We start from the raw sequence: 25359 nt of genomic DNA on the forward strand, positions 1-25359 counted from the left end.
ATTACGCATGACCGACTACGAATAGACTCCGAAGGCAGACACCATCCGTAATCAAGGGCTTGTGATTTCCGATCTCTCGCGACAAGTTTTGCTCACAAAAAAAGAGATATGAAACAATATCTTCAGACATGAGCACGAGGAGCTTGAATACACCCCAGAACATGAGATAAAGGCTTCATAACTGGCATAGCTAAGACGTTAAAGGCTGGTTTCCACAGCATCAACGTTGGGTATTTCTATATAGATACAAGCTGCAGATCTATTGGAGCAGCGGTGGGAATGACTGCATGTTGAGACTCTGAATGTCTTCGGGTCAAACTAATGATGTTTGTTGTCTTTCCCCGCCGCTCTGCTGGATCTGCCTGGGGTATTATGTCGTGACAACTAGCAAGCAAGAAAACGAAGACAGCCTGCGTCGCGGGCTCCATCGTACGGTAAGGCGTTTATATGTTCTCTTCGGTGATGAGAAAGCTTTTGACTTTCGATCCCTCCATTCGAAGCTCCTCCTCACTCTCGTTATCTCCTCTGTGTCCTTTTGGTTTCCACACGGACTTTGGGGCAGCGGTGATTGTTGTTTGGAAACCTCCTGTATATCCGTTGACCAACTTCAACTGTCCATCTTCCAGAGGCCTTTCTTCTTCATCTTCGTCTTCGTGGCGGTTAAAAGTCGCGAGGCTGAATGGGTCTCGTGATTGCTTCTTCTTCGAACGGCCGGTTGTGTTACGGTTACTCATGGAACCGTTGGGGGCATCTCCGGTGGATCGCATTGTCGACCATCCCAGCTTGGACGCAATCTTCCTAAAGAGCGGTCGAAGGGTAGCAAGGCTGCCGGCCGTGATGGCCAGGCCTTGCTCAGTAGTAGACCAGATTGCGATGTCGATGGTTGCCCCTAGAAAAAAAAAACCCTGTTAGTCAGAGCTCGTGGTAAGAGCAGCCACAAGGTAGCAACCTACACAAGAAGTCGATATTCTTAAAGTCCTTTACATAGGGAAATCGAACAACAACGGCGGCACTCGCGCTATATCGAAGAGAATTAGTGAGAAATTGGCCAAAGGCATGAAAGAAGGCACGCGGAACCTACACGCATGCCATGAGCATAATAGGGACCAACGCAATCTTGGTCCTGCTGTTCATCTGAAGTTGCATGATGAGCACAATCGGAAGCAGTGCAAAAGTAAAGTCGCAGATGACGCTGAAAGCACTGTATATGTAGGTGAGAGTGATGATGACGTCGATATTGATGCAGGATCCAGGTTGAGTCTTGTCCCAGAAGTAGGACACCGGAGCACACTGCAGCATTGTAACAAAGAAGAAGACGATACCCGTGACGACGGTAACCAGCATGACGGTGCCAATGATCCAGGTGTGTATGCGCTCGACGGTGATTCTCAGAAGAAAGTATCCGATAGAGATCTTTGTCAAGATCATTGTTACGCAATACCATATGTAGCAAAAATACCAGTACTGTGGGATATGTTAATCCACTTGCCACGGTTGTATCGTAGGCATAGAAGAGAAGTGAGTACGCACCTTCAACGCTTCTGATATATCCTCTGGTTCGAGGTCCCAGTAATGACGACCGGTACCATAATGTACACCGGTGGCAGCAACAGCACAAAACAGCACAAATGATATCTGCGGTTGGGGAAGAGTGAGTAACTCGTAGTTGCGGATGCGGGAAGTTGGTTTGCTACATACCATGGCAAAGATCATGAGATAATCATCCACACCAAATGCCTTTACGAGGCTTATCCGAACATAGCATCTCAAAACGATGGCCGTCAATGAAAAGACCAGCAGCACCGCTATCACAGCGATGAGCTGTGGACCACGATTCGGAACCTCAGCCATCCTGTCTCACGCTCTCCGGCAGATCGGTCGTCGGCGCTGGTTGCAAATCGAGAAGGTGTAATCAAACGGCGTCTAGAAACAATCGAAAAGCAAAAGTCGGCTTCTGTACTACATCTCTTATAGCATCGACACAAGGGCGAAGCTCTCGTTGCGCATGAGTAATTTACGTTTCTATTTTGCCCCTGCACGCAGTCGACATTGCAGTACACGGGGTGCGCCAGCGCATACGAGTAGTCCCTAGTATTATACGGCCGACTCATACATAAGTTAGCACGCTGATCGGCGGTCGATTGCCTTTTATAACGGAGCTTTCCCTCCATCTCCTCAAGCCCGCTTGCTCGCCTCAACAGTTTTCGAGAACCTTTACACTGCCGCAGTGGCGCCCTACGAGCGTCCAAAATCGGGGTTTGCATATAAAACCGGGGAACCGTCCAGGATACCACGAGTCATGTCAGGGGATAGCAGCCACTTGCGGAGATAGAGGCCAGCCCTGAAGGAAGCGATTTTCGGCCAACCTCAGCCGAGGCACGGTCCCCCTCTCTCACGAACCAGGAGGCCCAAACATCAATCGTCTTGGTATCAGGATAGGCATCGCTCACCCTCGAAACAAAACAAACGGGCGGTTCACTCGGTATTCGTACGATATTAGACGTTCATGTTATCAGCCCGCAGAAACACAGCCTCCCAACAAATTGGAGAGCCCCCTAGATTATTCTGCAGGACCTTGAACAAGCGTGGGAGCTGAAGAGTTCGGTAAATTAGTGGCGTCCCGTGCCCGCCCACATCTCGACTGCCCCTATCATGAGACGAACCGCCGCACACAGATGAGATAGCAGGGGGGGGGATTTGGGAATCTACCGTATTGCCCGAGTCAAGATATCCATTGATATTTATATCAGTGGTCCCCCTAGCGGCCTGACCCAGTATAATTGCGCCCGTCTAATTCCCCGTGGCGATTCGACAGGCATGGAATTTTCAACTCCATTGATTGTCTGTTCTACTGACTGCAGAGCAGACAAGCACATCGCTTATCAAGATGATCAACAGACTGTGTGATGCAAAGCTCTGGAGTAATTCCAGCACATGCGAAAGCGGACCAAAGGATCTATGTACAGTTAGATCATGCCGCCTCGGCTACAGCTTGATGCCAATCCCAATTAGCTGGAAGCTGCCATCAGCGCCCTGGCTAAAAAGAACACCCATTTAGCCTCTGGATCTAGACCTACTCAGGGCTGCGGCCGCAAGCTCGCCGACGAATAAATTGGGGACGGAACGGCCGGCGACGGCCCTACTTTCGGTTTGTGGCTAGAGAAGCTACGGAATATTAATGGAAAGTTTCTGGGATACGGCAATTAATAAATGGTTGAATAGCATGTCCTCCTTTCAAAGAAGCTCTGCCGTTGTTTGTCAGTTATTAAAGACGAAGTGTCATCGAAGAACTATGCTCAAAGCAGCAGCTGAGTAGGATCTTGGCGTTCCCTCCGTACCTGGCAGATGCGGGGAATATACCGAGTCGGTATAGCTACGTCCGTAGTGGAAATAAATCAAGACTATAAACCGGTCTTTCACTAAAAAAAAAAAACTTACGTATGTACGGAGGACGGAGGACTTGCTAATGCCGTGTAGGGCTTTGTCTCTCTCTTCAAAGAACGCGCTGTTCCATAAAGAGCTAAGGGGGAACTACCATCACTTCTCAGTAATAACAGCATCCAACATCTCGATCATATCTGTCTCGGCTCTTTGCTTCGGCTCTGAGCAAGTCATTATCGATACTATCCTGAAACCTCACCGCTGAAATCAGAGCAAGCAATCTCGTAGAAAATACGAGAATGTGACGCGGGCACAAAACCCTTGCACAAGCCCAGTCTTGTCTGCTCATTACGCGCCGTGTAACGTTATATCGTGACGAGGAGTGCGGTAGACTTGTCTTGGCTACGCATTCTCCCAGTGCAAACCGATTGTACAGTCAAGTGCCAATATCTCGAACACAAAGCATCCTGTTCCTCATTGCTTGTAGTGTCCAAATCGTAACTAGCACGAGATTAAAGGCCGCCACCAACTACGAGTGTGGGTCGGTAGGTCGGCACGCAAACGGTTGACATAAAACCGACACCGCAAAATGAATACGTGTTTACCCAAGGAGAATACGCTCACTACGCCGTATGAGTTTAGGGGGGCGGATATGTGCGGCTTGTCCGTTTCGGTATGCTGCTCGATTCCCCCCTTTTGGTAAACCCTTTGGCAAGTTGAGGCAACAAGTATTTCTTCGAATCTTTGTGAAAGGCGTCTTTATTGAAAGAAAAAGTCCAGGTCAAGTCAAAACGGTTTGTCATATCCATCGGATAGTCATGAATCTTGATCTTTGCTACGAGTCTAGTGACACTTCTAATATCAGGATTGGCAATGTTCGTTTTCATATCTCAACCGATAACGCTCTGGACACTGGCATCAAGGGCCATGTCAACATCAACAATCTGAAATACGCATCTTAAAACTATAATCGTTGAGATGACAACAAATTAACTACGAATAACCTCGGGTGCGAAGTGATATGATGGCCCGTTAGCCTTCAAAGTCTTAACACAGCCGGACTCATAAACTTTAGAAAGGGGAAAGGTTGAAGCGACGAGTGGCAAACAGCTTCTCTAATATAAAAAGTCTGGTTTGTTACGTAGAGTCTTTAGGGCGGCGCTCATATATACGTTAGTTTCAAGGAGTACTCATTTTGGGTCACTTGACCTGAAAGGCTGAGTCATGACAATACCGCGAGTCCAATCTGCACATCACCAGGAATTAGAAGAAATGCATCCGGTGGGCCTTTATCCACCGATAACTACTAGTATAACTTTTCTTGAAATATTGGCCTTAAAGGGCCCGCTTTGGATCCAGACGCTTCAAGAATGGGGGATAGAGAGGGGAGACGTTCCAGAGATGTCCATCCAAATGCCGTTCGATTACTTATTGCACCGCAACATTTGCGCGCATCAAAAAAGTGTAACGGTTTTTTCACACGAATGAGCCTTTCGAAAATTACCTTCTGCATCTATAATAATTAATCGGTGGATTATAACCTGACGGGAGGAATATCCTCCACAAGTGGGTGGCTCTGGAAAAGATCGTTTGCTTACCGTTTGTCTGCTTCATTCATAAACTTGTATCAAGCAGCATTCGGATGCTATTAACTAATAATGTGATCATATTTCTGTATTCAATAAGCATTTATATCGATGTAATTTCAACTCTATTACATGCAGAACACGAAGATCGATATCTTTTTTACCAGAAGACATGGACAACAGCGAGACATCTTTACCCTACAATTTCGCAAAGTATTCCCAGGAATTGCTGGGATGCATTGGAGAAATTATCAATCGTATGTCCTCATTAGGCGTTTCTCCCTTTATTAACGCATAACTAGTAATGATCTTCCAGAATGCGATGGCTATTCTTTTGGACATTATGAATACAATGGGGCTACATGCCGGCTGGTCACAATATTGCTATGGACCCCGTATAAAGCATCCCAGAGGTAGAGGTTTTCGCAATGCAATGTGGATGCAAGTATACTTTCCAAGTTATATAACAGGTTGGGTTGTTATAATAACTCAAATATATTTACTTTGTAGCTCCCCGATCAAGCAGCAGTTTAACTATAGTGCTATACCCTCTTCGAGCTGCTGACTGAACTGGTGTGTCCCCATCTTCATCTTTCGGTTCAATATTAGCTCCTCGATAAAGCAGCAGTCTAGCCATATCCATTTCTCCAATCCAAATTGCATAGTGGAGGGGCGTATTGCCCCATTCGTCTTTCGCTTCAATATCAGCTCTATGGTCAAGAAGTAACGTAACCATATCTACTTTGTTATTATAGGCGAGGAGATGAAGTTGTGTACCGTTATAAATCGTTGGGCATTTGGCTTCCGTATTTGCTCCTTGATTAATCAGTAACTTTGCAACATCCGCTCTTCTACTCCAAAGTGCCCCAGACAGTGGTGTTCTGCCATACTCAGCTCTCGCTTCGATATTGGCCCTTTGGTGAAGAAGTAATTTTACCTCATCTATTCTTCCACTTCGTGCTGCTAAATGAAGTGGTGTATAAGGTCCGTACGTAATCTGGGCCAAAGCCTTCTTGCGGTCAGCTTTCCTTTTAGCTAGTTGCTCAGCTTGCTCCTTGCGTTGCAATTCGGCTTGGAGCTTGGCTTGAAGCTCGGCTTGGAGCTCGGCTTTTTCCTCGGCTTGCCTCTCGATGATCTCATCCTTGATGCGCATATTCTCCTTCAACATGTTGTAATTATCCTGCAATTTGCATATATCTGAATGCAACTGTTGATACGCTGCTTCACAATCGTTGTGAATTTGCCGCTGTTCATTGGCTCGATCGGCCTGTTGTTTTTGCAAGTGCGTAATAATCCCGACTGATCCTGCAAAGCGTGTATGGCAATTGCTTGTGTAGATATTGGTTTCAGCAGTTTGTAGGGTGATATCCTCTCGGATGTCCTGAAGGTAAATGAGACCGCTGACTTTGATGCTCCCCTCAATTTCTTCATCTTCAAGCCCTTTGTTGATAATTTGGAGCCGCTCATAAAGTGAGCTGATAATCGATGGAATGTTGATGAGCCATACAGAATGGCCCTTGAAGACTCCCTTGACTACACAAACTCTTGAGCTTGATACAAGATGCTCGCCAGTAGCTTCAAACCAAACGCCCCGCTCTAGGCCATCAGCTCCAATGAGAACAAGAACGATGGTGTCTTTGGCTCCCATTCTGGAGCATGTGATGTTGAAATAGATGCCATGATATGCTACATGTAATGTTCTCTTTGGAGACGAAAGGACTGGTTCACTGTCTGCTGTTGATTGAGAGCTGTCGATTAAGGGATGGAATGTACAGGTGAAAGGGGTCAGGAACAATGGACATAGAGCTCCTCTTTGAAGAAACCTAGATTCATCGCGTTCGAGTTAATGGAGCCTCTTCTCAGTTTGTTGCACAAAGTAGCACCATAGCGACCTATGATTCCTTGAGCATTATGGGTGTAAGACATACACAGACCCACAATCAGACATCTAGCTGGTACATAATACATTAGAAACGTCAAGTACAGGTACTTGCCTCGGGCTGTCACGAGGCTACACGCAGCCACGGATAATAGGACACGTATAAACTTTTGTTAATTGATGCATACATGTAACCATTCTGACTAATATTAAAGCCGTTAATATGTCCGATGGCTATCTGGGCTGTTGTGACTTATGGTACAGGACCCCTCATATATCCTCCAGTAGCATCGTCCTTCGGTGACAGTCTGCATACGCTTACTGTGTATAGGTTGCGACTCTGCAGATGGATACAAAAAAATGAAATGAATGATTATTAAATCTATTGAAACAATGCTACTTGGAATATTTATAAATATTACACAACACGCAATTTGTAGGAATATAAGACGTTATACCTATTAAGGGAGTAGAACTGAAACACATATCCTAGGATACTGTGCACATCCACGAATGCCACCTAATATCATCCTCCCAAACCCCCAACCTATGATCTCTGCTAGAAAAAGACATATTTTCTGCCACCCGGCATATTCTTGTGTCTTTTTTGCGTCATTTCTCCGGTTGAACTGGATGAAATACCCACCCAACTACCTCCTTGAGCGATCTTAGTGGGAGTAAGCAAGCCGTAATTACATAAAAAATTCAAAAGGAACTTTGAGGAGAAAGAAGACGACTCATATCTGCATATATGGCGCCCGCAATTCTATTGATCGGCTGAGGGTTGTATTAGTCAAGGCTACCATTGGTGGTTTAATATAATGAAGTATAACACGATGTTTCCAGCACACAAGCCTATTTCTAACTGTAGCAGACCTAAAATACCCGAGTATTTATGCTGCATACTTCTAGAGACTACTTTTTCTTTCCCTATATTCAGTACTTTTTTTGGCTTCATAAACCAAGCACTTTTGTTCATGGCCTCCCGTTATGTTGCCTAGTGAACTGCACAACTCACCTTTGTGATGCTTTGTGGGGCGTATCATCAGCAGCTCGTTCTTCTCTGTACAGTTAGTGTCAGAGCAACAGCATCAACGGTACCGCTCTATGGGTTATGGCAAGTCTTCCGCTCCGCCCCGTAAATAGTCATAGGCAGAAAGGCGATGCTGACCCTAGAATCACAGATTTGACGTAGACCGACTGGACCATGTTCCAATATCTGTAGGGAGCTTTCCCTGTCAAGTTTGTATACGTCGTCTCGCATCTTCAGCCACGGTTAGTTGGCTATTCCATTTGGGGCTATCGCTGCGGTGGGCTGTGGCTTCGGTAGGCTCGCTTTGCCCTTTGCGGCGACGGCTGCGGTAGGATCAGCTGTTCCGTTTGGGGATATTCTTGCGGTTGGGCAGCCTTTCCTATTGGAGATGGCGATACGAGTTGATCATTACCCTACGAGTCTTATTGAAAGGATTTGATCAGGTCAACAAGAATCCTATTTTAACTTACGACCAAGTTATTCGGTAAAGGAGCGAACACAGACGCGTAATTGGCATTCAGATGCCTTTGACAACTCGGGTCCATCGGACTGATTATAAAAGCAAGACTCTGTTGAAGCATTTGCGCGTTCAATTCTATAACCCACTTCCACTTTTGCTCGATACCCCCAAGTTCTTGAAGAATAACAACCCATACCCCCTTGTCATATCATCACGCCTCTTTTTCCTGTCATGGTTGCCATCGATCAGTCATCTCGTACTCTCGTGTTTGCTAGAGGAGATGATGATGATTCTTGCGCTCGACCTACTGTGGATGACAATGGAGACATATTAAGCATTGGCATCACGACACACACACTACTAAAGATTCTTTCGGCCGTCTTTCTCGGCCTGACCGTTCTCAACAGCATCATCCACATTACGAGACATCTCGCCAGATACACCGCTCCGATCCAGCAGCGACAAATAATCCGCATAATCTTGGTTCCTACTGTCTTTGCCATATGCTCTTTTCTTTCTGTATTATTCTATCAGACATCCATATACTTGCGTCCAGTGGCCGAAATCTACGAGTCCATCGCCATTCCTGCCATCTTCATACTTTATGTTCATTATGTCTTCCCTGGTAGCCACTCGTGGCGGGAACTTTTTCATCGGCTCGAAGATCCAAATAGCAGAGAGGCGGACATTGCAGGCGGCGACTCGACTTGGTTCAAACGCACCTGTCTCTTTGTTTTCCAGTATGTCAAACACACGCCGAGCTTGATCGCGTTTGCTAATCCAGCTCCTTGTAGATACCCGATCGCAAAGACGGCTTCTTCGATTGTGGAAATCGCCACGCAAGGCGCTGGAGTGTACTGCGTCAATTCGCTGGCTCCGCGCCATGCACATCTTTGGTGCGAGATCATCAATATTCTAGCAATTGTGTTGGCTATACCGCATATCATTCGTTTCGAGCGCAGAATGAAGGACCATATTGACCCAACGCACAAGCCTGGAGCCAAACTGTGGACCTTTAAAGGTTTCGTTTTCCTTCAGTTTGTGCAGCTGATTCTCTTTGGGTTACTGAATGACCGATTGTCTCACCCAACTGCGTCCATTACCTTCAACGACCTTTATTATGGCATTCCTGCTACGCTGACTTGTATTGAGGCATGGATATTCACGATTATTTTTATGTGGTCTTTTTCAACGAATGAGTATGCCCCCGACAACATCGATGGCCAATGCCATCGCATGCCCTTTTGGCGCGCGCTTTTGGACTCTCTCAATATTGCAGACTTCGTTGAAGCAATAGCCGTATTGATCCGCATTTTGATGGAAGGAAATTGGCAACCGATAAGAGAAGACCAGAACAATGGCGAAAGGAAGTGAGCAGATGAGAGTACGGGGTAGTTCAAAGGGCTGCATCCGTACCAGTTCCGTCCGCATCGGATAGCCCCCAGATCAAGGCCGGTAGGCAATAGTCGGGGCCTTGCAACGATGGGCACACCTGGCGGAACAATATAAATGATGCAGTTGAGCAGGAGAAAGGATTTGAGACCGCTTAAATGGTACTCAGTATCAAACACAGAGGGGGGAGTTTTGTTTTACAGCATAAAGGCACATTTCACACTTGGTAACTGCGTTTAAAGAAATTACAGTCTTTGGAAAAATATTCAAGTGTATTCTGCGTACTATGGGTTATTTATACTTTGTAACAAACGCTTGTGCCTTTGCCAAACTCATAGAGTTCTTCAAAAATGCGAGTACACCTTGCACCCAACCTCGTCTAAAGTCAACGTCCAATTTCTGAACATCCTGGTTCTGCAAACACGCCATAGCTGCGGAAAGAGGCCATAGCATCAGAATGCCTCTGAGGCTGTACAACTCGTCTGTCGACTGCGGGTCATCCATACCACCCGTTGCCGTCAATTGAAGCATGGACGGCACAGTCATACAAAGATCATTGATAATCTCCATCAGCAGTGCAGCAGTAGACGAAACAAGGGACTCATCGATTCCGGATGTATTGGTATCAGAGCGTGACGAGTCAACGCTTGGGTGAGCGCACTCGAGGATGGAGAGATTTAGCAGGAGACGCGTACCACGGTAGAGGTTTGTGGATAGCACCGCTAGGAAGCTATCATAGACGAGCATTTCGCTTGGAGACCCCGGGAGGCTGAAGAGCTCTCGAGCCCATTGTGGTCGGCCCTGAACATTTACAGCGTAAACTCGGGATGAAGCCCATTCCCCGCGACTGGTGTTTTGCTGATACCACTCTTCCAGCGCCTCATCGACATCCATGGGCTCCTGGAGTCGTGGGTCCAGCCTCTGTGGTAGGTTTTCGTTTGGTTTGTCATTTCCAATTGATGAAGACCGCTGCGTAAGATCATGTCGGATTTGGCAGGCTCTGTGCATAAGAGTGGTCAAGTCGGATCTGGGATCGCTTGTTGCATGTAGTTTCATGTCTGCAAGAAACAATGGCGGCGGCTCATTGTTAGCGAGACAAAATATGAGCTAAAGAGAATTAGCAAAGGCTTGCTCATCTAGACATCTGTTGCCTTTAAACCGAGGAAACCGGGACACATACAGTTTGCATGTGGAGGACGGGCGCGTAATTGGGTTTATCAAGTCGTTTCCTCCCCTCGCCGCCCTCCCAAAAATGTTCCAGGATGGAAATGGCTCCTCGCAGGTGGATGGCGTAGATCCCATCGAAATCTGTCGAAGTCATGACCTGCCTACCATTAGTATTCAAGATGTAAGATGCAAAGAAGAGACCTAACCGACTTCGTAGATGCCCAAGAGGAATATCCCAAAGAGGACTTCCTCCATCTTGATCTTCCCACTGGTAGAATTAGACATTACGCTTGCAAACCGACCAAGGGCATCGTTATAGAACACAACTGCGGCATCCTTCGCCTCTTGGGACTTGAGCCTGCCACCAAAGTTTACCAGTGCAAGTGCTGACAATGCAGAATGAAACCATGAGTTTGGCGACGAGTCTGCCATCATTTGAGGAATCTGATCGAGCGAGCCTCTGATCCTCGTATCACGGTCTTGTGCGCTTGCAAAGTCGTAGAGAAAACGCAGCTGAACCATGTGTTGAAGCGATGGACGCAAAGAAACCGACTTGGGGACTGGGGCGCTATTGGGATATACTTGTTGCGATGATGCTAATTGCATGCCGTTCGTCCCTGGTGGCGAAGGAGAACTTGTGTGCCTAGTTGCTCGTTTTCGCCATTTTGACTTTGCAGTTTCTGCTGCATAACGGCTTTGGTTCCGTAGAATTAGGTCGAATGTGTCCTTGTACTCGCATATCTGGGTGGCCTTTCTGCAACGCAAGCAGCTCGGCTTGTTTTCATCACACTGGCATGGTTAGCACGGCTCATTCAGTTGGAGACAAGTAACCCCAAGACAGTCCTGAGAATATTCTGAATGCAATGCCTAATCTCTAGAAATATTATGTTACCTTGACTTTAATAGAGATACATCTCCGACAACCTTTGCTAGGACCCTTGTATGGCATATTTATTGCTGACGCGTAATAGCGCTGGTGAAAGTCGGTCTATTGTAACCCGTGTATTTATAGCAGTTGAAACAAGCCTCCCCTCTACTGGAGAGGTTTCCGGAATTATATGAGACCGAGAAGCTCCTGGTTGGCTCTCTAGGCATCAATAAACTTAACAAAGGCCTACGGATTTTAACCGGATATTAGGGAGTAGGAGCACGATGGATTATCACGTAGTAACACGCAGACGCAATGGACCCCATGGATGACTTTTTGGACTAAATTTGGGGAGTTACTCTATAGCTATTTTAAGAGCAGCTCGATGGCCTATGCTATTGGAAATTTGAATCAGGATGTAGCTCGAAATTTCCTTAATGAGCGTGTATCGGTATACCATAGATCAGCTAGCAATAGAGGTGTTTAGCTTACTCCTCAATAACCATGGCCTATGGCTTATTTAATTACAGTCTCCGTTGACGAAACAGCGCAAAAACACGCCAGTCCCTTTGGGAAATTGCTCCCTTCTCCTCTTTCTCTGCAGCTTGTTTCTCCTCGGCAGTAATTCGACCAGTGGAAAGGCCCATTGATGCTGGCTGGACGCGAGAGTATCGAAAGAGGAATTTTGGAGCCAATATGAGCACAATATGAATAGGAATTCCCACGTAAACGAACACGAACGGCTTCGCCTGAAATGACGTTCTGAAATCGCCGACGCCTAGAGAATAGATATATGTTAGGGCACAATCTGCTGCCGACATGGTACGGAGAACAGTACACGAGCTTAACATACCATTAAATAAAACAACAAGACTCAATTTCATCCACGACTCGCTATAAGGAAGGCTATCGCGGGGCATATTTTGCGCCTCCATGCCTCGCCGAAATGACAGATAAGTAACCATGATGCTAATCCAGTTAAATAAGCCGAAAATGGTGGCAAGCGATACAAAATCGCTGAACACCTGGTTACTGCCAGTTGTTACGTTCATCAACGCCAAGAGAAAGAAAATTGAAGCCGTTCCAACCGCCGCAATGGGGACAGCGCCGTAAGTTCTGGTGAATCTTTGGAGCAAGTAGCTGTCGCGAGCTAGACCGTAGAGCGTTCGTGATGCGATATATATATCTGCCTGTTGTTAGAGATGCGGCGCTATCATGTTCATTCGATGCACTCACCCGAGTTTGCTGCACTCAAGACAAAAACGAGCAAGCAGCCATTAATGAAGCCCGGAAGAAAGCTGATGCCCGCATCTTTGATCGCCACAATAAAAGGAGAAGCGCCTATTATATGATGAGTAAAATATTGATGAGAGCACGGATATTCAGAAAGGCAGTAGTGTCAACATACCAGCTCCCGTCTTTGAGTGAGTTGCTGTCATCAAGTTAGGGCTGTTGTACGGCACAACCAAACCCAAGAGGAAAACAGCCCCTACATAAAGAAAAAGAATTCGCCAAAACGTTTGTCGTATGGCACGCGGAATCACCTTCCATGGCTTGCCTGCCTCTCCAAAGGCCACACCCACGATCTCTGTCCCCATGTATACAAAGCCTGCGCTGACCATGCAGGACCACCAGCCCAGAAACCGTCCCGTTGCTCCATCAACGAGATGAGCATTGAAAGCGCCGGGATCTTCCAGTAGCGAAATCCGAGTCTATCATGATTCGGGCCTCCGCCAAGATCAATGACCAAGCAGAGTGTCATCAGTCCTAGAACACGAGAGTCTTGATGATTGCAGCGACAAATTCGATTTCCCCAAAGACTTTGACTGGGAAAAGCTTAGGTGGTTGTTAGATTCAAGGGTATTTGCTTGGCTTGGATAGTTGGTCGAGACTCACGTTGATACAAATGATCGGAACTGCAAATGAAATCTTAATGAATAACTGAATACTTACCCATAGGCAGGGTCTACAAAGCGCGCTGCATGTCCACTGAATCCCTTGTCCATGGCAAAGGCCGTCGCCATCTCTCCGTAAGCAACAAGTACGTTGTAACAGATGAAGCCCAGAATAGCAAATGCTATCAGCATCGAGCCAGACCTTCCATTAGCTAGAGAAGAACCTTTTGCAATCAGCAGCCCAGTGCCGATAGAGCCGGCAATCGAAAACATGTTGATTTGCCGGCTGTTGAGGCTCCTCTTGAGGTGGCCATTTTGCCCATTTGTCGGAATTTGGTTGGTTTCATCTGCTAGTATCGCGGTGCCAATGACACCTTCGTCTTGATCAAAGGTCGGTTTCGGCGAGGTTTCCATACTTCAAATGGGCGATCTCTGTTGCAAGTGTGGAGTATTGTAGGGTCGAGAGGAGAATATCTTGACGGAGCCGGGATAGATGAACGATCTGGCTTGCTCGTTCAACTCCCTTCCCCACGGGGTCATGATCCCATTTGTATCCAGATTAGCCATATACGTGCTGTCAAATTTAACAGCACTTACAGGTATCACAGGGCGATGGCGATTCGGCGCCGAGACCCCGGCTGGAGACGTGCCATCTCGACACCTTGAACAATAACCACACTAAACCTTACGCTACCCCATACTTTAGGCCAGAACTAGATAGTCTTTCTACGATGGCCCGATGCTTGGATTTGTCAAGATGATCCAAATCTTTCCGCAACTTCCTCGTTAGAAGTGTGGACGGATTATAAGATGAATGCCCCAGCCATCACCGGAACACAAGATATCCATGTCGTAGAGAAATCAGGAGAATAAGTATGACAACACGACACCTATATATAGTGTATAAAGAACAGACTCATTAAGTATTGATGAAGCTAAGATAGCCAAGTGTACGAGACGCCGTGAAAAAGGTATGAATGGTCTTCGGCGATGAATCACCGGAAACCTCAACACGCACATATCCACAAATCACCGTCACCTTGATACTGAATGAACCAAGGAAATCCGCGACACCCATTTCAAACGTTACGGTACTCCGTACTTTGAAATAGTATTAGCTACCGAGCCGGCGACACAGGGGGATTTAAATTTCGCGTGCATGTCTGTTCCATTTCTGGTCCATTAGCCAAGTACACCGACTCGCGCTTCACAAGGAAGAGGAATGTATTGCATCCATTTCCCACCGACCAACTCTCCGGCTAGCAACTTGATACATGGGTGACATGATGGAACTTTAGTCAACGTGGAGACTGAAAACACCCAAAGCGGTTTCAAGTTGCTGAATCCACTCTGTTCCGTCTTCATACCCACCAGAAGAAATCTGAGCAAAGATAGCCCCCAGATCCTTTGTAATCGCTTCTCGGGAATGCTGGTTGAGGAGACCCTTGGCGATTGCAGAATAGCCTTGTGCCAACAACACCAGGCCGGGTGCGTTGGCAGCCCGGTATCGTTGAGTAGAGATGGAGAATCCCGCCAGCGCATCTTCGAGTCTGCCCAGGGCCAGGTCAAAGGCCGCCACCAGCCAAGCGCCTGTGCCCTGGTGGACGGCACCAAGCTGCAGTGTATCGACCAGCTCTGCAGAGTGGATTGCGAGCCGCTTCGCCGCGACCAGGGTTGGCCTATCGAGGCTGCCATCTTCAACCTGTTGCCATCCGGGCCAGGCGTCTGCCGAAGCATTGTAAGTGAAGCGTTGGACGGCTTTCAAAGCCCGAGTCTCGTCTTGGGTGGGGTTTGCGAGCACTTTGACTTGATGCTCTATCGCATCTGCAGCTGCAGCAGCTATAGCGGTTGTCTGGCAAGGATCGCCTTTGCGACGGGCGTCTTTGACTCTGGCTTCCCAGGATGCGACTTGCTCACCAAGTGTCGAAGCGACGGCATGATGAGCGGTAATGTCAGTCATTGTAACAAGGGCCGATGTGGAGGAGTATTTTCAGAACAAATTTGCTATATAGTCTTCCCTCGATGGTCACGCTGGATTGGTAGTAGATATTCTTTTCGTAGAGAGCAGACGACGCCCCCTGCTTGTGTGCTTGCATGCACATCGTGAAATCTCTCATATCCCTGCCCCGCTTGACCATCACGCAGCCGTGCAAGGCCATCAGTCGAGGTCAAATGTAACAAACCACTCTTCCGATTCGGCGGTTTGAAACGCGCTTTTCAGCTTTCCACTGGTCATCTTCCGGGTCCATAGCGGGTGGCCGATGTTGCAGGGCAATTCCGGTATCCTGGAGATGATTTGCGAAAGAAAGTCCAAATCCAACTCGACTGGCAATCGGCTCTTCTCGCCCAGGGTTACCACCCTTTGATGTAGCTGAACCTCGTTTTTTGGTCTTGTTTCACATCTATAACATGTATCGCGACGTACTCAATGTTGAAAAACAAAAAGTTTAAGTGCCCAAAGGCTATTGAGGTTTATATTTCAACACTCAAAAGTACACCACCTCAAGTCACTCAAACACAACAATCCCAAATAGCCACACAGAACTCTCGTATAAATCGAATGCGCTCAGTACATAAAAAAGGCGTTTCTTGAGCTTTAAAATAATATACAACTTACTATATACAAAAGGCTGTCGCAGACCCGAAAAGCGCCGCGGACAACCCCCCCGGCAGGACTCCCGGATTGGATCCAGTAAATTCCACCGCCATCTATCGGCCAATTGAAAACACCACGAGACCTACATATCTAGGTATTATCCGAGTCTGATACGGCGTCAAAGCCTCGCTCTCTCGCAGTAGCACCTTTGCTTGCCCTTTTGAATGCCTTTGGCAGGCATCAGCATTTTTACCTGTCGTGATTACTCGTCACTACAGCTCTATTTTGAGTACGTGTAGTCAAGCCTAGAATCCACGGGACAGCCGAAAGAAAGGGTTACGGCTAAGATGACCCCTTTTCTATGCAGCTCAGATCTAGAAAACAATACGAATCTGTCTGTAGCACTCAATCCATTACATTGTATTAACCTCTGCCGTGGCTAAGATTCGCCGGACCGAGTCGAAGATGAAGCGCTGATTATTCTCCGTGCTGTTTGTACCTCTGGCGATGACTGCTTCAAGTCTGAAACCAGCTCCTCGGCAGCTTCGACCAAAGCTTCATCTGAAAGTGGTTCTAATGCATCCAAAATAAACAGCACACGAGTTGTATCGTCTGTTAATGCAGTCCGCGGACCCTGACGCCAGTTCTAGCGGCGACAAGTAATGCCAGTATCATCACACCAAATGGGCTCACCTGGCACGGCACACTCGCTTTGGGCCTGGCCACCAGAGAAAGTCTCAAACTGCTCCTGTCCGCTGGCACGGGTGAGAAACGGTGATCCATTGTATTTGTCCAGATCTTCGCCGCCGATGTGGACCTGGTGTTTCACGGAAATGGCGTTATAGATATCCGTCAATCGATTCACACGTGGTAGGCCGCCTTCTGCACGTCGAGTCAATGCTTCCAGACTATTGCGTGTTTTCTGAGGCTTCGCCCTAAAAGCCTTGTAAGCTTCGCGCTATGCGGCGATATGTGGAAGTTCAGTGACTATTCGTTCCAACAACAGTCCTTTGACAGAATTTTCCGCCTCGCGCAAAAGAGTCTCGCTGGCGTCGTCGCCAGGTCCCGGGGGAATGCCCTCAATAACCATCAAGAGCACGCGATATTCGGGACGTAGCTCAAAAAGTTTCGGGTGTTATCTGAGCAGCGTTGAGGAGTTTTTGCATGTTGCTGATTATACTCGTCCGAAGAGAACAGCACGAGTTTGCTCGCGGCTACTTGAGATGAATAAAAGCCGTTGCGAATGGAAGACACACAAATAAAAGTGTAACTAAGCGAGAAGTAACGTACAAGGACAAATTGAAGAGCTCCATCATCTTCAGACGAGCATACCTATCCAAGAATTTTATATAGTATATTACGACAAGCATAGCCGAATCGAGCCCTTGTCCAACATAATAGATCTCATCGCTTCTTTTTCCACCTTGACGCCTTTCCATCGACAGAAGCTTAGAGAATGCCCGTAGAACATACAAATGCCATAGCACAAGGCGCGTCGTACATCTACGAGTGGAGCTGCGTGTCTCACAAACATCGCCTATGCGGATCGCTGTCAAGCGGGAAAGAGTCATTACACACTGGCTTTCAACATTCACAAGTTGCTATTTCTTAGATATAGCCAATAGCGGCTCATCATGGGGAAAATTGTTCTCATCAGACTTGTTGCTGGGCTGTCATTCTTTAAGAGTACACTTTCTGTTGCCGTCTCTGTCTTTCTGAAGACTACTACAATGGCTTAGTTAATATAGCCAAATCATTGTGGTTCTTTCGACCCTTGATAGTGTAACGCAGCTAGGTGCCATGTCTTTGCAAGTCAAAGCTTGGCGTGTCCAATTCTATGCCATGAACCTCCAGATTAACGTTTGCTTTTTTCCAAATGACTAAGAATTGATGCCAAGAAGTCATGCGTAACAATTTCGTCTTATTTTCGTAATAAAAGGGAAGAAACATGTAATGTGAACATGTTGATCACTCCATACCCTACATACCAAATCAGTGAATTTTCGCTTTGAGATAAGCCTGATAATAACCTCACTAGTCAATCTTACACCATCATGTTAAACACGCCTTATGTTAACTCTCTTGGGACTAACCACACAAACTAGCGGATACATAGCAGGGTGTTGAACACGCCTTATGCATACAAGCGGAGACTGGCCCACCAACTCAGGCTGAGGGTTGCTTTATTTCTGTTTGGTTCCCTCGAGAGAATGCTGATTCAATCTGCAGCGATATATCTTGGGCTGCATCCTCGCGTTGGCTGAGACACACACCAAGCTCGTTTGAGATTTGAAACCGTACATTGTCGGTGAATATGGCGACATGTACCCAAACGCAGGCTGCCATACTGCCATCTGTGGCTCTTACCACCGGCGACATTAGTTCACGACAATCACTGGAATACAGCAACGCCGAGCAACCTGCCGAATCCGATGATGAGGCTCCACGAATGTCTCTCCTCCGCAAGCTGGCGGTTATTATACAACTCTCAGGCGTCAATTTCTCTTCGAGCGCCGTGAACGGTCTTGTCGTCGTCGGCTTACCTACCATCACCGCTGATCTCAGATTAGATCCATCACTAGCTTTTTGGCCAACTTCGGTCTCCAGCTTGGCAAACGCTTCCACAATCCTCCTTGCTGGCTCTGTAGCAGATTCAATAGGGCCCCGACCTGTCAATATCGCCGGTGGTTTAGTGACGGGTGCATTCATCATAGCCGCCGGTGCCTGCAAAACAGGCCCTCAACTCATTGTGATGCGTGCCTTGCAGGGTATCGGCTACGCCATGCATCTGGTGTCGTCTGTCGCTATTGTAACCCACGCACTTCCACGTGGAAGGCCTCGCAACTTTGCCTTCTCTTGCCTTGGTCTTAGCCAGCCGTTGGGCTTCTCGTTCGGCCTGGTCCTAGGTGGCATCCTTCAGGATCTCATCGGCTGGAGGGCAGCTTGGTACATATACGGAGGCCTGACCCTTGCACTCTCCATTGTCGCCACCTGGGCCTTGCCGAATTTCCAGAATGAGGCAACATTCAAGGGCACTATGCGCAATTTGAAAGCCCGAGTGGATTGGGTTGGGGCGTTGCTTGCCTCCATCTTCATGACATTGCTATCTTACCTCTTTGCGTAAGCTCACTCCCCTGTTGATGCGTATTCCATGAGCTCACGAATTTGCAGTGCCATCAGTGTGGACTTGAATAGAATCCGAGACCCAAAAAGTATCGTCTTCATCTGCTTAATCGCCATGGCACTACCCTTGTTTGTTGTCTGGGTCCACCGACAGGTCAAACTTGGTAAACCAGCACTCATTCCGAATGCTCTATGGAAAGAGACGGCATTTTCCAGCGTTTGTGGTACGGTGGCTCTTTCGTTTGGTGTGACGACGTCAATGGAGCTTTTCGCCAGTTTATTGTAAGTCATCACCCAGCAGTTCCAACGCTGTTACCTGCTAACGAAAAGTTGCGTAGTTTCCAACAAGTCCAGCGCCTTTCTCCCCTTCAGACTGGTCTTAGAATTATGCCAAGTCTCCTTGTAGGAGTTGTCCTCAACGTCACTACAGGTTTATTTGTCCACAGAGTGCCTGCGTTGTGGATCGTGACTGTGTCCTCCATCATTTGTTCAGTAGCGCCCCTTCTCATGGCAGTAATTAAAGTACAATCTCCGTACTGGACCAACGCCTTTATTGCACAGGTGCTGGCGCCTATGAGCACCGATGTCCTCTTCACGGTAGGTCTCATCATTATTTCGGACAACTTTCCTGATAACACGCAAGCATTGGCGGGCGCTGTGTTTAACACAGCAAGCCAACTCGGCCAGGCCCTCACCTTGGGCATGATGCAAATTGTCTCAACACTTGTGACAAAGGATCACAACGACAAGGCCTTGCCAATGGCTAGACTGGAGGGCTTGAGAGCAAGCTTCTGGACCATGTTTGGTTTCATGATGGTATGCACTTTGTGGGGTGCAATTGGACTACGGAACACTGGAAGAGTTGGATTAAAGCGGGATTAGACTCATTATCTCTAGTAAACATCTAAACTTCAAAAGAGACTATAACACTCACATTTGAGGAGACCTTGAAAGTATCATTCTTTCATGTCTGAGGACTCATCACTACACGTCAGCAGAACATTTCTATTGACACATACAATTAGACGTGAATAACTTGGAGTGGTGCCATGTATTCATACTGGCTGGTAGTTTGCTCTCAAGTTTCTTTCTAGAGCTAGGCTCTTAAAAGATTAAACTCGTTTTGCCGTCTCAACCAAGGTGGGCCTGACCAGAGGGATCCGAAGTGGCGAAGCGCCACATCTGCGTCCCATGATCTGACTCTCAAACTTCTGATTGTTTTGTTCACTCTCATCGAATGATCGTCGCTTTTCGCTGTTGTTTGACAGACGTACTCCGTTGGTTGTCGGCAATTCAAGCGATATGTCAGGAGCTGACTGTGAACTCGTACAGCCTCACGATGGCCCGGATCCCGACACTTGTCCAGCTTCAGGGCAGACGGATCTCTCCACCTCGCTGCACCAACACGATGTCACACAGCACAGCATCTCAACTCAACTTTTAGACAAGACGCTTTCGGAGCATTCCTACAGGTCTGCAGCCACAGATCAGTCCATGAACCAGGACAATCTCTCCGATGACTTCTGGGGCTTGGGAGACATGGCAATTGCGGCAACCAGTGCATCTGACGCTGTAGCTAGATCGAGTGCCCATTCTAGCGTTCCCCATGTTCCACAAACAAGTCATCACGATTCGAATGCGGCCGATGAAAGTATTTCCCAGGAAAATCCCGCCTCTCTGAATTATGAAATTTTCACGACTCTATCGCCTCTCCCCAATATGGGGCGGGGATCGGGCCCTCAATCTGTAGGGTCAGCCCATGTTCATTCGCATAGCAACTCTGTGAATCCCCCAAAGATAGGCTCGCGCTTCTCTAGGGAATCATCCAAGCTGTTAAAACAGTGGTTTTCAAACCACTATCAGTATCCATATCCGAGTAAAGAAGAAATGAAGATACTACAACAACAGACTGGTCTATCCAAGACGCAAATCAGCAACTGGCTTTCGAATACCAGGCGGCGAGAAAAGATGCACTACAGCACACAATCTTCTCAAAAGGCAACGGCCGCAGTTGATTCAAATACACCGGCGATGAATATCCCCAGACGACCCGATACGCCGACAGTTCAGAAGAGGCGTAATTGCCGCACTATGGGACCTCTTGAACGCTGGGTTGACTCGCCTCCAGAGAGTGAGCCTGCAACGGTCACTGCCATAGCCAATGCAGTTCAATGTGCTGAATCATCACAATGTACGTATCTAGACGGTTTCTTTGTTGGATCAATGCGCATGAATGAAAGTTGACTTGTGCACCAAGCTTGGCCATTGTCGACGCCCATGGATGACGAGTCCGGCCAGTCTATCAACGAGTCGTCAGACAACAGCTATCGGACCTCAAGTGGTAGCTCACTTGGTTCGGCATACTCTCATGGCTCCAGTGATTCTGTTACGGGGGCTCCAGCTGTATTACGTAGCAGGTCACGTCGTCGTCGAAAGCGCAGGCTGCCGTCAAGGCCGCACATACCTCGTGTCGGTAAGAGGCAGTATCCCTTCCAATGTACTTTCTGCGCAGAGACATTCAGAACGAAATATGACTGGCAGAGACATGAGAAAACTCTTCATATACCCCTCGAGCGATGGCTGTGTTCCCCTGACGGACCGCGCGCCATCAACCCCGAAACTGGCCAGCCGCAATGTGTATTCTGTGGCGAATCAGAGCCAACTGATGGTCATATAAACAGCCACAACCCATATTCGTGCCAGGAACGGGTATTCAACAGGAAAGATCATCTTAAGCAACACTTACACTTGGTACACAAGGCGAAGCTGGCAAACGCGGTTACAACCGGTTGGAAAACATCTACCCCTAATATTCGATCACGGTGTGGATTTTGCGAGATGTATCTAGATTCATGGGGTGATCGGGTTGAACACTTGGCCGACCATTTTAAAATGGGCAAGACTATGGCCAGCTGGACGGGTGATTGGGGTTTTGATGATGCCATCACAGACACGCTCGAGGACGCCATTCCACCTTGTAAGACGTCCCATCCTAGTTACTCCTTGATGGAACCTAATCATCATGTTATAGATCTCCTCGGTAAAGAGAGCACTAGCATGTTTCCGTTCGAAGCAAGCGATGTTTCTCCAGAATCCCCTCGCACCGCGTACGAACTGCTCGTCGTCGAGCTCTCCTGCTTTGTCGAAACATATCAGTACAAGACCAGGCAGCTTCCCAGCCATGACGCCATGCATACCGAAGCCTGTCGCATTATCTTTGCCTCGGAGATGTTGTCTTTAGAAGTGGACGCCGAACCCTCATGGCTGCGAGACGTAGTCTTGTCGAATGAGATGATTGCTACGCAGGCGCAGTTCCTCCCTATACGAACACCGTCTGAGGGAAGGCTTCGAACCTTGGAGATTAGGGGAAAGAAGTCGCTATTCGAAGATTGCCCGCTTGAGGCTCAACTCTACAATTTTGCCTTTACCGAGGCGATGGCTAACCAGGCCGTCATTTCCGACGAGATGTTACAGGCCGAGGCTTGTAAAATAATCACACGAATGCAGCAAGCCTTACAGCTGCCCCTAACCGATTTTGTCTTTATGTGGTTTATGACATTGGTTTATTCGTCGCCCATGAATTGGCTCAGCCATTTCAGGCGACGTTCGTCTCTTCCACTCACTGAAAGTGGTGGCACATCTATATCTACGAGTTTGGCCGGGCACTGGACTGTAGGGACTACATCTGGCGCAATTCGCAGCCACTTATATATCGGTACTCACGATTTTGAAGCACTCCGGCAACCCGGCGGAGAGGCAACGCTAGGGGCTGGACATTGTGAAGCTTCGCCTAGCGACTTGCATTTGACTGGGCTTAAACATACACCAACAAATGTCGAAACTAGCACACCTTTGTCATCAGAGTCATTTGTTCCGATCATGGCTCCGTTGATGAGCGAGGAACTCTTTAGCCACGGACCAGGAAGAAATTCTAGGGCAATTGGCAGTTCTGGTCCGGAAGTGAGCGGTACGGCATTGCTCATGAAGCATGTGAATGTAGGTTCGGGGAGAAATCCCGATGGCCTTCAGACTGGGTCTTATATGTTCCATGATCCCAATCTATACAAGTGGTTGGGCCGGGAGTTGGGCCGCTGGGTCACGTCTATCATGTCTCCCAAAAACCCAAATTCCCATGTGCCGTCCGACGAGGAGATTCAGCATCATGCTCGCTTTCTAGTGTATGATGAGTAAGTTCATTAACACCTTGTGTAGTCCTTGTACTGCGCTAATCGATTTTCAGTGATGATCCGTGGAATCAGACGGTGGCAGATAATCTAGAGTGGCTGCATCGTTTCAAAGTCAGTGTTGGGATTGTTCCAGAATAGACCCGAGATAAGTTTCACTGATGGAAGTGGTTATAGCTACATTGCATCATCTCAGTTACCCATATACGCCGTGGATTCATCTCATGTCGTGCGTGCACTTACAAATGCAGATTGAAGATGAAACACGACGTGCCCCATGATGATTTTCTCTTGTCGTAATCATCACCAACATTCTCTTCCTCTTCAATAGTAGCAATGCCATGAGAGTGATATGGATCAACAGCGATTTTGCTAAACTTATGCGCTGGAACGCGCCTCTCAAAAAGCACATCAATATCAGCAAATGTAAGACCTTTTGGTTCGGGTAGACGGAAATAAGTCCAAACAATGCCAATCAAGTTCGTTCCAGCCCAGAGGAAAGCAGCCTTTCCACGCCAATTCCAGGCAGTTGGGTTTATTAAACGCGCCTGAAGAGTGCTAGTGATGAAACCAGAGGCAAGATATGAGTTACGTTAATGTAATAAAGCGATTGTCTTGATTCGAAGACGATTTGATGGCAACTCAGCCACAAGTGAAGTGAGTCAGTGAACGTGTTGGATGGGGGATCCCTACAACTTACCATGGCAACCCAGACGTGATGTAGCCAGCAAGAAGCATCTCTACGTTGACAGCAAAGCATTGTATAAAATGAAGCATGTATTATGATGTCGTCCATGGCACTTGTTGAGTCGGAGCTGTTGCTTAGTGGAGGGAGATTGGGCACCTCGGTAATGTGGTCGTTGAGGAGCTGAAACATGGTTTCTGGTAACATGCCGCGGCATCCCGATCGTTTGGTCGCAACGTGTAAGAGTTGTAGCCAGACACAGATCCGTAAGGCCATAGGAGACCGATCGGTATTTAGTAGCCAAACGGCCAATCTTGCCTCGAAAGCCAAGCCAAAGGGTTGGAACGCAGGGCCATCTTCGTTGGGTAGAATAATCTCGCAGAGGCATAGAAGCAGTGAGATGACTATAATAGTCTCAAAAGCAACTTTCTCATCAGCCGCCAGGAGCTCAAAAGCGGCAAGACGGGCTTGATACTGCGACGCAGCGTGAATCATGGCCAATCGATTCACCTGTGCTCTGTAGATGCTTTGGACGGCTTCAATGGCTGCAGCTATCGATGTGTCCTGGGTACCTAGTTGCTCCAATTTAAATAGTCAAAGGTTGAAAAGATGGGACAGTCGACTTCGTCAATGAAATATGAGGATGATGGAGACGTTATTCCAGAATGGTATAAGAAATCAATGGCCGTGGTTACATATACTAGCAACGATGTAGTGTGGAACCGAGCAGAGGGCGAGTCTGCATTGTTCGAGTTGGACTCCCGATGGAAGCTGCTCATGTCTTGATTCGATGCTGGAAGGGTTTGAGATGACTGCAATGAATAGCGAGCAGTCTTGAAGATTGCCGAGTCTCTGGTATCGCAAGTAGAATCAGGAGGCAATAAATCGCCCTGAATTTGATGCTTTCTGCTCTTTGCTGTCGACCCTTGGCGGCGCCGGCTGTAAAGGCATCAGAGGCAGCCTCCGTCCATAGACGCATTTCCTCTTTGCCTTTGAGCACCTGTGACGATTCGGTCGCCGCTCATGGCATTTGATCTTTCTGGCTCGGCAGACGAGGCATCCAGTGCGGACACGACTTCGGTGGCTTGTTTGCTGTAATGGTGGACTCGG

At 47.6% G+C, this 25359-nt stretch overlaps 9 protein-coding genes across 9 annotated transcripts; 2 read left to right on the top strand and 7 right to left on the bottom strand.

Annotated features, from left to right (window-relative positions):
• Positions 1–443: 443 nt before the first annotated feature.
• Positions 444–1851, bottom strand: Triagg1_9659 (uncharacterized protein; the record flags this gene model as incomplete). Its single annotated transcript, XM_062904641.1, has 4 exons — positions 444–889; positions 954–1018; positions 1082–1413; positions 1531–1851. 4 exons carry the CDS (start codon positions 1849–1851, stop codon positions 444–446), a joined length of 1164 nt encoding a protein of 387 aa, XP_062751347.1.
• A 3615-nt stretch (positions 1852–5466) lies between these two features.
• Triagg1_9660 (uncharacterized protein) lies at positions 5467–6615 on the bottom strand (the record flags this gene model as incomplete). Its single annotated transcript, XM_062904642.1, has 1 exon — positions 5467–6615. The coding sequence occupies one exon, from the start codon at positions 6613–6615 to the stop codon at positions 5467–5469; it is 1149 nt and encodes a 382-aa protein (XP_062751348.1).
• A 1955-nt stretch (positions 6616–8570) lies between these two features.
• Triagg1_9661 (uncharacterized protein) lies at positions 8571–9713 on the top strand (the record flags this gene model as incomplete). The annotated part of the gene is made up of 1 exon (XM_062904643.1): positions 8571–9713. The coding sequence occupies one exon, from the start codon at positions 8571–8573 to the stop codon at positions 9711–9713; it is 1143 nt and encodes a 380-aa protein (XP_062751349.1).
• Positions 9714–10022: 309 nt separating this feature from the next.
• Triagg1_9662 (uncharacterized protein) lies at positions 10023–11420 on the bottom strand (the record flags this gene model as incomplete). The annotated part of the gene is made up of 3 exons (XM_062904644.1): positions 10023–10838; positions 10912–11055; positions 11109–11420. The coding sequence occupies 3 exons, from the start codon at positions 11418–11420 to the stop codon at positions 10023–10025; spliced, it is 1272 nt and encodes a 423-aa protein (XP_062751350.1).
• Positions 11421–12290: 870 nt separating this feature from the next.
• Positions 12291–14075, bottom strand: Triagg1_9663 (uncharacterized protein; the record flags this gene model as incomplete). Its single annotated transcript, XM_062904645.1, has 6 exons — positions 12291–12544; positions 12620–12952; positions 13003–13107; positions 13175–13456; positions 13663–13682; positions 13720–14075. The coding sequence occupies 6 exons, from the start codon at positions 14073–14075 to the stop codon at positions 12291–12293; spliced, it is 1350 nt and encodes a 449-aa protein (XP_062751351.1).
• Positions 14076–14955: 880 nt separating this feature from the next.
• Triagg1_9664 (uncharacterized protein) lies at positions 14956–15621 on the bottom strand (the record flags this gene model as incomplete). Its single annotated transcript, XM_062904646.1, has 1 exon — positions 14956–15621. The coding sequence occupies one exon, from the start codon at positions 15619–15621 to the stop codon at positions 14956–14958; it is 666 nt and encodes a 221-aa protein (XP_062751352.1).
• Positions 15622–16696: 1075 nt separating this feature from the next.
• Triagg1_9665 (uncharacterized protein) lies at positions 16697–17347 on the bottom strand (the record flags this gene model as incomplete). The annotated part of the gene is made up of 3 exons (XM_062904647.1): positions 16697–16869; positions 16951–17215; positions 17273–17347. 3 exons carry the CDS (start codon positions 17345–17347, stop codon positions 16697–16699), a joined length of 513 nt encoding a protein of 170 aa, XP_062751353.1.
• Positions 17348–18571: 1224 nt separating this feature from the next.
• On the top strand, positions 18572–23705 carry Triagg1_9666 (transcriptional regulator family: Homeodomain; the record flags this gene model as incomplete). The annotated part of the gene is made up of 9 exons (XM_062904648.1): positions 18572–19377; positions 19429–19662; positions 19719–20196; positions 20713–21571; positions 21638–21733; positions 21795–21853; positions 22141–22357; positions 22412–23567; positions 23621–23705. 9 exons carry the CDS (start codon positions 18572–18574, stop codon positions 23703–23705), a joined length of 3990 nt encoding a protein of 1329 aa, XP_062751354.1.
• Positions 23706–23719: 14 nt separating this feature from the next.
• On the bottom strand, positions 23720–25028 carry Triagg1_9667 (uncharacterized protein; the record flags this gene model as incomplete). Its single annotated transcript, XM_062904650.1, has 5 exons — positions 23720–23741; positions 23808–24122; positions 24265–24304; positions 24366–24813; positions 24951–25028. 5 exons carry the CDS (start codon positions 25026–25028, stop codon positions 23720–23722), a joined length of 903 nt encoding a protein of 300 aa, XP_062751355.1.
• Positions 25029–25359: the final 331 nt, after the last annotated feature.

The sequence above is a fragment of the Trichoderma aggressivum genome (assembly GCF_033847375.1).
Source record: "Trichoderma aggressivum f. europaeum strain CBS 100526 chromosome Unknown scaffold_057, whole genome shotgun sequence".
Lineage (NCBI taxonomy): Eukaryota > Fungi > Ascomycota > Sordariomycetes > Hypocreales > Hypocreaceae > Trichoderma > Trichoderma aggressivum.